The 11,664-nt window shown below is 37.1% G+C and overlaps 3 protein-coding genes and 1 long non-coding RNA gene across 5 annotated transcripts; 3 read left to right on the forward strand and 1 right to left on the reverse strand.

Annotated features, from left to right (window-relative positions):
* Positions 1-970: 970 nt before the first annotated feature.
* On the forward strand, positions 971-3,478 carry LOC138136507 (uncharacterized). Its single transcript, XM_069055711.1, has 7 exons — positions 971-1,279; positions 1,389-1,695; positions 1,829-1,983; positions 2,041-2,132; positions 2,188-2,829; positions 2,877-3,022; positions 3,078-3,478. The coding sequence occupies exons 2-5, from the start codon at positions 1,636-1,638 to the stop codon at positions 2,310-2,312; spliced, it is 432 nt and encodes a 143-aa protein (XP_068911812.1). The 5' UTR covers positions 971-1,279; positions 1,389-1,635; the 3' UTR covers positions 2,313-2,829; positions 2,877-3,022; positions 3,078-3,478.
* A 235-nt stretch (positions 3,479-3,713) lies between these two features.
* LOC138136508 (uncharacterized) lies at positions 3,714-4,828 on the reverse strand. Its single transcript, XR_011161315.1, has 2 exons — positions 4,698-4,828; positions 3,714-4,644 (listed from the first exon to the last, which is right to left on the reverse strand). It is a non-coding gene; the product is annotated as an uncharacterized lncRNA (long non-coding RNA).
* A 16-nt stretch (positions 4,829-4,844) lies between these two features.
* LOC138136506 (uncharacterized) lies at positions 4,845-7,061 on the forward strand. Of its 2 annotated transcripts, none has more exons than XM_069055709.1 (4): positions 4,845-5,045; positions 5,094-6,301; positions 6,356-6,519; positions 6,575-7,061. In XM_069055709.1, the coding sequence occupies exons 2-4, from the start codon at positions 6,129-6,131 to the stop codon at positions 6,739-6,741; spliced, it is 504 nt and encodes a 167-aa protein (XP_068911810.1). In that variant the 5' UTR covers positions 4,845-5,045; positions 5,094-6,128; the 3' UTR covers positions 6,742-7,061. The 2 variants fall into 2 exon arrangements, with proteins under 2 accessions (XP_068911810.1, XP_068911809.1); XM_069055708.1 differs by having other exon boundaries at positions 4,845-5,042.
* Positions 7,062-7,290: 229 nt separating this feature from the next.
* LOC138136505 (uncharacterized) lies at positions 7,291-11,080 on the forward strand. Its single transcript, XM_069055707.1, has 6 exons — positions 7,291-7,525; positions 7,575-7,720; positions 7,806-8,023; positions 8,073-8,648; positions 9,798-9,940; positions 9,996-11,080. Exons 1-4 carry the CDS (start codon positions 7,475-7,477, stop codon positions 8,276-8,278), a joined length of 621 nt encoding a protein of 206 aa, XP_068911808.1. The 5' UTR covers positions 7,291-7,474; the 3' UTR covers positions 8,279-8,648; positions 9,798-9,940; positions 9,996-11,080.
* The last annotated feature ends 584 nt before the right edge of the window (positions 11,081-11,664 follow it).

The raw sequence follows: 11,664 nt of genomic DNA on the forward strand, positions 1-11,664 counted from the left end.
ATTTATAAATTTCGTCTTTTTTACGATTTCCGGAAAAATTTAATACAAAACACGTCAGTAAAATCTTTTACTTGACTCAGAGTTTTAAAATACTCGGCACAAAGTGCCTCGTATTTCAATTTAGCTCCTCTTCAGTAATGTGAGATTTTCTTGACTTTTATGTAAATAACTATTATACCTTCGATTAAATTTATTACGTGGACTTCCATAACAGCCCTGTATAGCACCAACACCTCATTCAAAGCTTATGCAAAAGGTAAAATCTGCAATCAATAAATAACACTACACAACAAAGAAATTTAAACATTCAACCGTTTGTCTTAGATTTTTTGACAGGAGTGAATATTATACAAATGGGAATTCTACTGAAGTACGTTCTACATAAAAATATTTTTTGAGAAAGATTCTTCAACAGAAATTTCAAATAACAATTACAGAATATAATTACGTTATTTCTAGTGTCAAATAATAAAAAAAAAACTGGGCCTCACTGTAGAACCTTTTTTTTGTCCAAATCTTTGATACACAGTTTACACAAGAAGATCTTTACAAATACAATTGGTTTTGTGGAATGACTAAATTATATCAATAATATCAATGCCGATGATGATGATATTGTGATGACAATATAATTCACGTATCACGTGATCATGAATGAGCGAATGAAAACGCGCAAAGTCCTTAGTTGCATGGCTATCACAGCGATAATAAAAAACAAAAAAATTATTATCTTATTTACATTCGTCGTTACGATTTTTGATTGAAATAAATTTGTCAGTTTGACAAATAAATGAATAATTGTGTATTTCATTCATTATATTGTCTCATCGAATATAACACGTGGTATGATTAATTATCGATGATATTAAATTCCTGAATTGAAGCAGGACATTTCACTCGTCCTTCGGACTCGTGAAATCTCCAGCTCAATTTCACTCATAATATCATCGATAATAATGAAGGTGGCAATTAAACATTTTTTTTTGTCCTACTGTTATTTTCGTTGCAATATCCTTTATTGTGGAACATTTCCAGCCTGGCTCAAGCGTCGACCTGCCACCGACTTGGCAGACTCCTTGTCTCCTCTCTTTCCACCAATAAACCAAACGAGTGCATGCGCCAGCTTTGCTTTTCACATGATGTAGTCAAGATCTTGTCCAGTTCAGATCTCGACAATGTCCTCAACAGTAGCATTTTTCAAGCGTCAACACTTGCCACAATGGTGAAACTTTCCACAAATAAGTTATTTTTCCACACTTAGTCTGTTTAATTGCGCAAGGTGAGACTCCCACTAAGAATTACCACAATCATTTCATTCTTATCGGCGTAACGAGATGTTTGCTTTCAATGTTTTATGTCTTTTTTATTACTTTCGCTTTCATTTCCAGGAAACTAATAACTTGATTGTCTCTACTGACGCCAGTCTGGCGCTACCCGATGGAGCCATACACTTTACACCACACGAAAACAACAAATCAAAAACAACCACTCAATTTTAAAAAATATGAAACATTTCTCCGGCTTAATCTTACAATTTCTCTGACCTGATTCTTCCAATCACAGTTGTTCAGCTGTTTCCTATGGTACAAAAATTCAGGGAGTATGAAGGACAAGTCTTGAGTCGTCCTTTCTAGAATGTCCTTCCACAGAAGCAATTCCCATTTTATTTACATTTGTTGCATCATCATCACTTTGGTAAGATCCTGTCGCGTTTCATTTGGATAACTTGACGACAACACGATCCCAAAGCTGTTCAAGTGGACGCAAATCGGGTTGTCGCCAGGTCTATTTCCAAACAATACTACCGCCGTAACTCGAGTTCTTGTAGCCCGCTTTGTCCACCTCCAAACGCTGTCTAATCGAAAAAGAAACCTACTACGACCCCTACTATGGCTCTTTTGCGACCAGCACCCAAGTAGTGAACTGCTCGAAACGCTCCTGGTGCTGCGAAGACGGTTGTTGTTCAGTTCCTTGGTACACCTGGTACTCCACAAATTTTCGTGTGGTGTCGGCACCAAAACTTTTTTTTAAATGTTTTAGGCCACTAGCTTTACTCTTCATGGTGGTACTGATGTGCTGTCTAGCCTGCGTACAAGCGTTATGGGACGTGTACTGCAAAGAAGAGCAACAACGTACAAGAGTCTCCACGTTGGTTTGCAAAACAATATGACACTGGCAAATTTTCAGGTTCCAGGGGTGAAACCGCCATCGAGATGAGTCCACCCCCAGATTACGACGTGGCGATTTACTTCCCCCAACCCGACACAGTCGACAGGGTGCCATCGTACGAAGAAGTAATACGCGGGGAATAAATTAAATTGTCCACGTTAAGGATGTTGTTTATATAAATTGTTGTTATATAAATCATCAACAATCTGTGTATTTTCGTCGATTTCTTGTAAATACAAACAGTTTGATGGTTTTTCGGTAATTTGCACAATTTTGTAAAAGAGGTTATGACAGATGTCCAGGTGACGACATTCGATGAACGCATTTTATTTTTCATACGTATCTGTGCAAACATTTTCTGCAGAAAACAATTCTGCCACTGACATTTGACAGTTCTGCATTTTACTTTGTTGTACAATTTGCAAAAAAATGTAGGATTTTGTGGACAAATATGACTCATCTTAAATCTCTTATATGGACCGAAATAAAGCATCACGTGTCATAATTAGATTAAATGATAATGAAAAGTAAATGAAAACTTTAAGATAAAACTGCAAGACAATACTTTTAACTGACAGCGAAACTTGCGTACACCAGTTCAAAATGTCTTCTGGCAGTTTTCTTTTGTATTTCTTTTCTTTCTACCTTTCTACAGCTTTTGTAAGTTTTTGAAAAATGTTGTCACGATTTTTCATTCGACTTTCTAGGGCGAGGTCATTTTTTGTTATGTTAAAATAAAAGAGGAAGGTCACCGTCACCACTCAAACCACCATATGGTCTTCTGCGACTCTGCCAAAGAAAAATGCTGCGAAGAAGGTTGTTGCAGCGCCACACCTATGATTTATTACATTTTGTATAAACACTAGGTATATTAATTTGAAATACATCTTCATCCATTTCTATTTCAGGGGAGCTGTTTGGTTGGTGGGAATAATAATCATCGGGCTAACTTTTTGTTACTGTTCTAAACAAAGATGCAAGAAGAAGATCACCTCCGGAGAAAGCGAGTTGGAGATGAGGGAGAATTCTAGAAGATGCGCTGCTTCTGCACCCCCTCTTTCCACCATAAGTGGGTCCACTCTTTGTCCAAATAATGATCTTCCGACGTATGAAGAAGCGGTAGCGCAGAAAAAGGACTTGACGATTAGGTGATGAAGTGACAGTGGTGGACACTGGGTTGTGTCGGCGCTGGAGACACTTCCATCAAATGTCAACAAGATACGTTGACAGTTAAGGTGTCATAAAAATGACACAATTTGTATAAAAAAATAATAACAAAAGTGAACTGAATAAATTTGTTTGTTTCTGATTTTGTAGTTTGTTTAGTTAATGTGAGGCAACATTTTGGATACAGAGAACTATGTTTAGTTTTACAAAAAGAAACGATATAAAATAGCAGCAAGAGAATTGTTCGATAAAAGTGAGGAAAAAGAAGAAAAATCTAGATGAAGAAAATAAAAAGAAAAAAGAACGAAAGTAAAGAAAAAACAAATCGAAATTAGAAAGAAAAAAAGAATCATTGTGTAATAAGTGACAAAAAACTGTTTTTGTTATTCCCATTTATAACTTTTATTGCGATAATCTTTGAGATTTCAGTGTTATTTACATTCCTCATTTCCTACAATTGCTCCAATTACTCTTTTATCTGTCGAAGAAAAACCCACTTTTTCTCATCATTCGGTCATTCCCCTTTCATGTCGTTTCTTCATTAGTACACGAAGCAAAATGAGTCTTCTCCTTATGTTCCCTTAGCCACTTCCAAAGTTGGCTCTCATTTCCTCCACAGATGGCGCTTGCAAAACTCAAAGCCAGTAGATACATATAAAGTACCGACACGGGTGACAGCTTCGGATGACAGCACCACTAACGATTAGAATTCCGCTCGAGGCGCTACAATCGCGAATTTATCACATTGACGCTCGAAATTTAAAAAGTCCATTTGAAAATTATTCAGCAATAATGCCGTCTTGTTGTGCCCTTAATTGCAAAAGCTTTTCTGGAGTAAGCTTTTACCGAATAAAAGCCGATATAAGGCTTGGATTCTAAATATTGGACGAAGAAAATTATCTGAAAACGTTCGACTTTGCGAAGTTAGTATTTTCATACAAGAGCATTCATATCTTTAAATTTCGTACATACATAGTTTAATAAATTTCGTCTATTTTTAGAAACATTTTACCTTTGATCAGTTTGAAGGGAGATCTGACAAAAAGGTGCTGAGATGGAATGCGATTCCAACATATGTATTTTTTTAATATGTGAATCTGTCTTTTTCAATCATCGTTCCGTTTTGCAACAAAAAGACATTAAAATACTCCGTGAAAATCAAAGGCAAAATTTAAAAATAGCTTAAGTAGCGACATCTGTTGTCGGACCCATCGCTACTGGTGCTGTCAGTGTCACTAAATGTCACCCGTGTCGGTACTTTATATTATCTACTGGCTTTGGCAAAACTGTGCTCCACGCGCCACCTACCTTCAAAGCAAACGAATTTGACAAGATGCCACAAACAAAAGAGCCTCGATTACATGTGATTTAACATAATCCAGTCGAAATAAGACGCAAATCGGCACCATTATTGCACAGCTTAGCAATTCTCTCTACGGATTAAACACTATTTACCAACAAACTCATCTGGTGTTTATTAAAAGATAACGAAACGCTGGTCTCATTTGGGCAAAATATTTTCCAGTCTCAGTTTCGCCACAAACATCGACGAGCAACGCGATTTTTTTCAACTGGACCAGTACGTTTCGGACAAAACCGTTGAAATGTCCTTCACACCGGTACTTATCTTAGATAAGAGCTGAATCCCCAATCTGCGTCACTTGGAGAGACTTGTTGGTGGCAGTTGACATGCAATCGGCGGTTTGGTGGTAACTCTAGACACTTTGTTAATTATTCCTGACTTTGGTCTCTTCTAGGTTGGTAGTTCCTGGGGCTAGTGTCGCAGTTCTCATCTGCTTTTTCTACGTATTTTGCGTGTGCAAAGTGTTCTGCAAGAAGTTTGCCCCGAGTCTCCACACGGTCGAGGCCAGGCAGGGTGGCCAACGTAGCAGGAGTCAAAAGAACGCGCCGCCTCCGGAGTACAGCGTCGCCATCACTTGTCCTCGACTGGAAGGACACAACAGTCTTCCGACGTACGACGAGGCCACAACACCGAAGAAATTTTAGGTTGGGGGGAAGTGTTGACGTTTGGGACAAGATGGCGGACTGTGGGAAAAACAATGCCAATGTACTTAAGCTATTTGATGTTTTTGTTTGCCAACTTTGCAAAATGAAAATTTAATACGATTAATTCGTTTGGGAAGATATGAACGAGAATTTTCTCGATGGGATGAAAGACAGATGTAGAGGTGGAAGTGTTTGTTGTTGTTTTAATGTTTAAGAAATAAATTGTTTGATAATAATAATTATAAAAGTAATAACAAGAAAACTGCATTTTATTACGCAAAGAAAGAATGAAAGCGAGTAAATAAATAATAAAGATAATAATTTTAACAAACAACTTTGACAGTTAGTAGAAGAACATGTCGTTAGACAATACAAAACAGGTTCAAGCTGGTTCAAAATGTCCACTAACCTCCATTTTGGATTTTTTCTTTGAAAATTTTCTCAAAATGTTTGTAACTATGAAAGTATTTTTCCATGTGGTCCATCTTCAAAACTGTCAAGGCCACTTTTAAGAAACATTTTTCAGAAGGAAACAAGCAGAAGATGTATTTTGAAAATACATATATGTATAAGTATTCTCATTAATGAATAATTACGCAAACTGTTCCACTTAGTCACCTTATTTGCACAGTAAATCCCATGATGTTGATGACAAGATAACTTACTTCTTGATTGCGCCATCGTTCAGATAATAAAAACGAATTTAAATAAAAACAGCATGCAAAAGTAACACATGCAGAGAAATCAGAAGAAAGAAAAAAGTGAGCTGAGGTTGATTTTGAACAATGAAGGACCACCTGATCTGCTTCGCCCGGCAAAAACATGAAGAACACTTCTTGGACAAAATCTTCGCCCCTCCGAGCTACGTGGTAGTTTATTGCAAGGAAACGTACGAAGAGTGCTGTGACGAGGGTTGCTGTCCAGTTGGTACCAAAAGCGATGTCCCATTGCCTCACTGGTAATTTTTATGTCACACCAAGCAGAATCCCATAATCTTCATTCTTCCTTACAGGTTCTTCGCTTTGATTGTCTTCTCTATCTTCGCCGCTGGTTATCTCGTTTTCCGTTTTTACTTCAAGAAACACTGCGACAAATGCAGACGTGACGAGTTACTGACAGTCAGTGATGACAACTCCCAACAAATAGAACTAGGACTGATGCTGTCATTTGATCACGGTAACCAACACATCTCTCTTGTTTTCTTTTTTAAATTTCTATTCATTTCTTGCAGACATGTTTGCAAATTCCCAGTTTCGCAACACCGAAAGCGGACGCGTTCCCATCACACCACCACCTGCTTACGTCACTCTGACGCCGCCCCCCACTTACAACGTTGCCATTTCGTTTCCTCCGATTTACAAAGGGATGAAACTCGAACCGGTACCAGAAGAAAGATAGTTCTGTCGTTTTAGAAACGTCTAAGTTGGTACTCCTGTTTTTGACACTAGAATGAAATGTCAAAGTTTCAAAGTGCGAGATTTTGACAGTATTGCAATTTTGAAATGTCAGAATGTTGGCGATCGCTTTTTAATTTATTTTGTGTGGTAGTGTTTTTTGACATCACTGTCAGTTTAGAAGTAGTATTTATAGATGATGTTTTGTAATGTCGCAAACACCTTGTACCAGGCTGTCAAAAACATGACTAAAATATATAAATGTAAAAATATAGACCAATTTGTATAAACAAAATTTGAATAAATAAAAATTGAAACAATAAATGTTGTCTGATTGTGTTGATCTGTCTATTTACGTCAGGTTTTGACAAAAATGACACCAACTTTTTTTTTACGATCGCACCAATTTCGCACTATGTAACAGTCTTGAAGCTAACGAAGCCACACTTAAGTCACCTTTAATACTTACTTAAATATTTATTCTAGATTACAACGAAGCAGATCTTTGTGTCTTGCCAACTGCACTAACAGTGTCCATTTCAGTAAATTTCAGTTTCATCAAGTGATTTAAGTAAGCTTGTCAAAAATCGACACACTTTTTGGTTGTTCTAGAAATGACAGCAATTTCTAACTGACATTTGTTGTTGTGTTTCGTGGCCTACCAAGTGAAGTGGTAAATAACAAACCAATAAAAAATATTGCAGCGCAATTGGGGCAAGCATTTCAAGGCCAAGACAATGTTTTTCATCGTTTTGTTCCTGTACTTTTCTCTGTGTTGTACTACACTGGTAAGTGTCAGAAAAGTTTTGGAAAATGTTTCAATTTTCAAAAATCCAGGCTGGCGAGATTTGCTTGGTGAAGGAAAAATCTGAAAATAATTTGAACTACTACAGGGTGGTCAGTTGTCATCCAGTTTACGAGAGGTGTTGCAAAACGGGGTGTTGCGCTGTTCAAGACAGAGACAAACCTCCCGTACAAATTAGGTAAAAACCGAAATTGCCACCGTTCCGTCCTGATTTGCGTTCCGTTGAAAAATCGTAGTAGACACTGTATTGTTTTGGTTTCCAGCGATGACGTAGAACGAAAGTTATTCGATACAAAAGTGAAAGCATTTCTCTTTAATGTCCTTGTGATCGCTGTGGTGGTCTTCCTGTTGTACATCGTGATCTGCATCTGGGTCCGGATGTGTCTCCAAGTCCATCGGGCCAACAGTGGTCCCGTCGGGATCACCACGAACAATTCCCACCCGCAGGAAGTCAGTCTGATGTTGTCCTTCAACAGTGCAGGTAGGTGCAGGACGAACGCAAGAAGTCGATTTATTCTTTGACGTTGCAGAACAATTCGGGAACAACGAACACGTGCCTCTGACACCGCCGCCTGCTTATGCTCCGCTGACACCACCCCCTGCTTACGTGACCATAACGCCTCCTCCGGCATACAATACTGCCATTTTCTTCCCGTCGATTCAACAAAATGGCAGGATACAGCCGCCAGAGACGGCACAGAATTCAAGTCAAAGTGTTGAAACGCGTCAGATTTGACATTTGAGGAGGTGGAAGTGGCTGGGGTGTCGCTGTCGGCAATTTAAACTCAACGCAAAGTTGCCGACGCTGTTACTTTTCAACGACCTCAGGTGGTCATGTATTTGTCATATTTAAAACCGTTTCCAAATATTTTTTGTTTTGCTTTATGAATTGCCAATCTGAATTAATAAAAAAATGACTTTTGTCCTCGCCTGTTTTCAAGCCTCGGCTGCGCCTCGGCTAGAAACCCCAGACTCGAAAGAAAAAGATGCACTTTTTGGCCTTGATACAATTTTTTTTTGTTGAAAAACCCGTCCCACATCTGCCGACCTTTCCTGGTCAGTGCAACAGTCACCAACTTTAATTTTTTTTTTAGGCTGTTACTAAGGTAAGGTTATCTAAAGCACTGAATTATAGAATCGAAGCAAAAAAAATATTTTTAAATAAATTATAAAATTATGAAATTCGTTTATTTGTTCTATCCTCTTGCGATGATATTTAAAATATGATAAGGATTAGTAAATAAGATTCTAAATTAGTAATTGCAGTTTGTTTTTTTTTTTTTAATTTATTATGTTTATGTACTTCGCAAATATACAGGGTCATTCACCGTAAAGTTCTAGCGAAAATTTAATGTTAAAATACCTAACCAATCTTTCGTAAAAAGGTTTCACACTATGGCAAAATTGTAAAAACCTGTCAAATTTACTCTGACAGTTCCTATATTATGTTGCAACCAACTGTAACTAATGATTGTTCTTGAAATTTCAAATATGTGCTAAGTACAAAATTATTGTCAAGTTCTATTCTATTGAAACTCTCGTACCTTCTGATTTCTGAAATCCCACAAAAAAGCACACTAAGGATTTTATAATGGTATATTATTTAACGAGTTCGTGTGTAAATTAGGCTCTTTATGGCATGAGTGGACTTGTTTCACTTGCGTTTTAAAGGCCCACGTTTCACTCGCGTTTTAAACTGGCCCACTCATGCCATAAAGAGCCCAATTTACACACGAACGAGCTGAATAGGACGTTTTTTTGTTCCACGAGCTCTTTAAAGGCTTCAAATCGCTTAAAATTTTTAAAATTAGCTTGACGTTTCGTTTTGATAAGTTGTGACATTTATCAAAATCCATTCACACAGGAGAAAATTCTCAAATTCTGACAGCGTCGAACAAAAAAATATTTTTAAATATTCGCATGGATTTCCATAACATACTGTACATTAAATAAGTACATAACGTGCGAGATAAGATAGATGCTGTATATTAAACTGCCCCCAAACTGCTAGCAAACTATTTCTTAATACTAGACCAGTCGAGAATGTCGCTTCTCATAGGTTTCCCTAGGAGGTTATTTTTCCTTTGTAGTGTTTCCATAACTTTTGTGAGTATTTTTCAAATGAGTAGCGCTGTCAAATTATTTTTCAGGTATGAGGCCGAAATTTGAAGCACGAGGCGTCAGCCGAGTGATGCAAAACAGGCCGAATACCTGAAATAACTATTCCAGTATTGCACACGTATATTGTATTTCAGGGTAAGGTAATTTTTGATCATGATAAACAGTCCGAACAGAGTGATTTGCCATCAAATCCCGGTTCGGTTTTGTGCGACTCCACTAGTGAAAAATGCTGCAAAAGTGCTAGTTGCATCAGCACATCTACAATATATTTCTTTGGGTAATAATAATAATTGTAGATACCAATTGATAAACATATTTCCGTATTTTTTTAGGGGATTTGGGTTTGTCGTATTTACCGGATTAATAGTTACGTGTGTTTGTATAAAATCTATGACGAAAGTTACACCCGCAGAAGACGAATCAGGAGTAAAGAGATGAGTTGGTTTTCCACCTCTTCCCTCTGTTGTAAATGATTTTCCTGTTGAGTCAAATGATCGACCTCCGACTTACAACGCATCAGTGATGGGTAGAAAAAAATTAATCAGTCAGGCCCAGATGGTCGCCAAAACTGTCCATGAAGATTATTGTGCAAGTCCCTTTTCGAAACAAGTCCGTGAAGTTTATTGTTCAAGTCCTTACTCTAAACAAGTCCGTGAAGATTATTGTGCAAGTCCCTTTTCGGAACAAGTCCATGAAGATTATGATACACGGTCTTTTTGGGAAGAAGTCCAGGCAGATTATTGTGCAAGTCCCTTTTCGGAACAAGTCCGTGAAGATTATTGTGCAAGTCCCTTTTCGGAACAAGTCCATGAAGATTATAATATACGGTCTTTTTCGGAAGAAGTCCATGAAGATTATTATGGAAGTCCCTATTCGGAACAAGTCCATGAAGATTATTGTGCAAGTTCCTATTCGGAACAAGTCCATGAAGATTATGATACACGGTCTTTTTGGGAAGAAGTCCTTGAACATTATTGTGCAAGGCCCTTTTCGGAACAAGTCCGTGAAGATTATTGTGCAAGTCCCTATTCGGAACAAGTCCATGAAGATTATTGTGCAAGTCACTTTTCGGAACAAATCCTTGAAGATTATGATACACGGTCTTTTTGGGAAGAAGTCCAGGCAGATTATTGTGCAAGTCCCTTTTCGGAACAAATCCTTGAAGATTATGATACAAATTCTTATTCGGAAGAAGACCATTCGTATTTTTATGCAATTTAAAACGAACTTCAATTAACCACACGTTTGTTTAATCTTTTTTGTATATTTGCCGTAGTTATACATTTTTATTGTTATTAACCTTGGTTGAGGATTCTGGTTAGAGATGGATAAAAAAATTGTCAAAGTAGGTAATTAACAAAAAAAAAGTCTTAATTAATTTCTTTATTTACCTAATAATATTAAACTTTCGAATGGATGTGGTTGTCTCTGTCATAATTTCCTTCACACTACTTCGGCTTTTCTTCTGTTCTTCCGTCCAGTTTTTTTTTACAATTTGGTAAATATCGTCATAAGAACGTCACAAGCAAATGTTTCTCAAATGACAGTGATGAATGAAGAAGCAAAGAATTTAGTTAAGACAATGACTTTTGTTTATTATAGACAACTGTGACAGAATTTTATTTTTGTTCTATAGTACAGGTTCTTTACAAATATTTCTTAAATTATAGTAGGCTGTGGTTTACGGTGCAAATATGAACTTTCTAGATTTGTAAATTTGACATTTGACAGTTTAACTTTGCTCTTTTCATTGTTTATCATCTTATCAATCATATTATTGCAGAAGCGGCAACATCTGATTAAGCAACTGCTTTTCACAGTTATCGAAACTACAATTTACACTAACAGAAATCGAGTTCTGATTGGCGCATTTCGTAATTTGATTGGACAGTAAAAATATTATAAATCTTCTGTCATCATAGCATAATAAAGTGATTCGAGCAAAAGTGAGCCTTAAGGCCTTCAGAGAATTTTCCACGAAAATCAAGTAAATTCGCTTAT

The sequence above is a fragment of the Tenebrio molitor genome, chromosome 8, assembly GCF_963966145.1.
Source record: "Tenebrio molitor chromosome 8, icTenMoli1.1, whole genome shotgun sequence".
Lineage (NCBI taxonomy): Eukaryota > Metazoa > Arthropoda > Insecta > Coleoptera > Tenebrionidae > Tenebrio > Tenebrio molitor.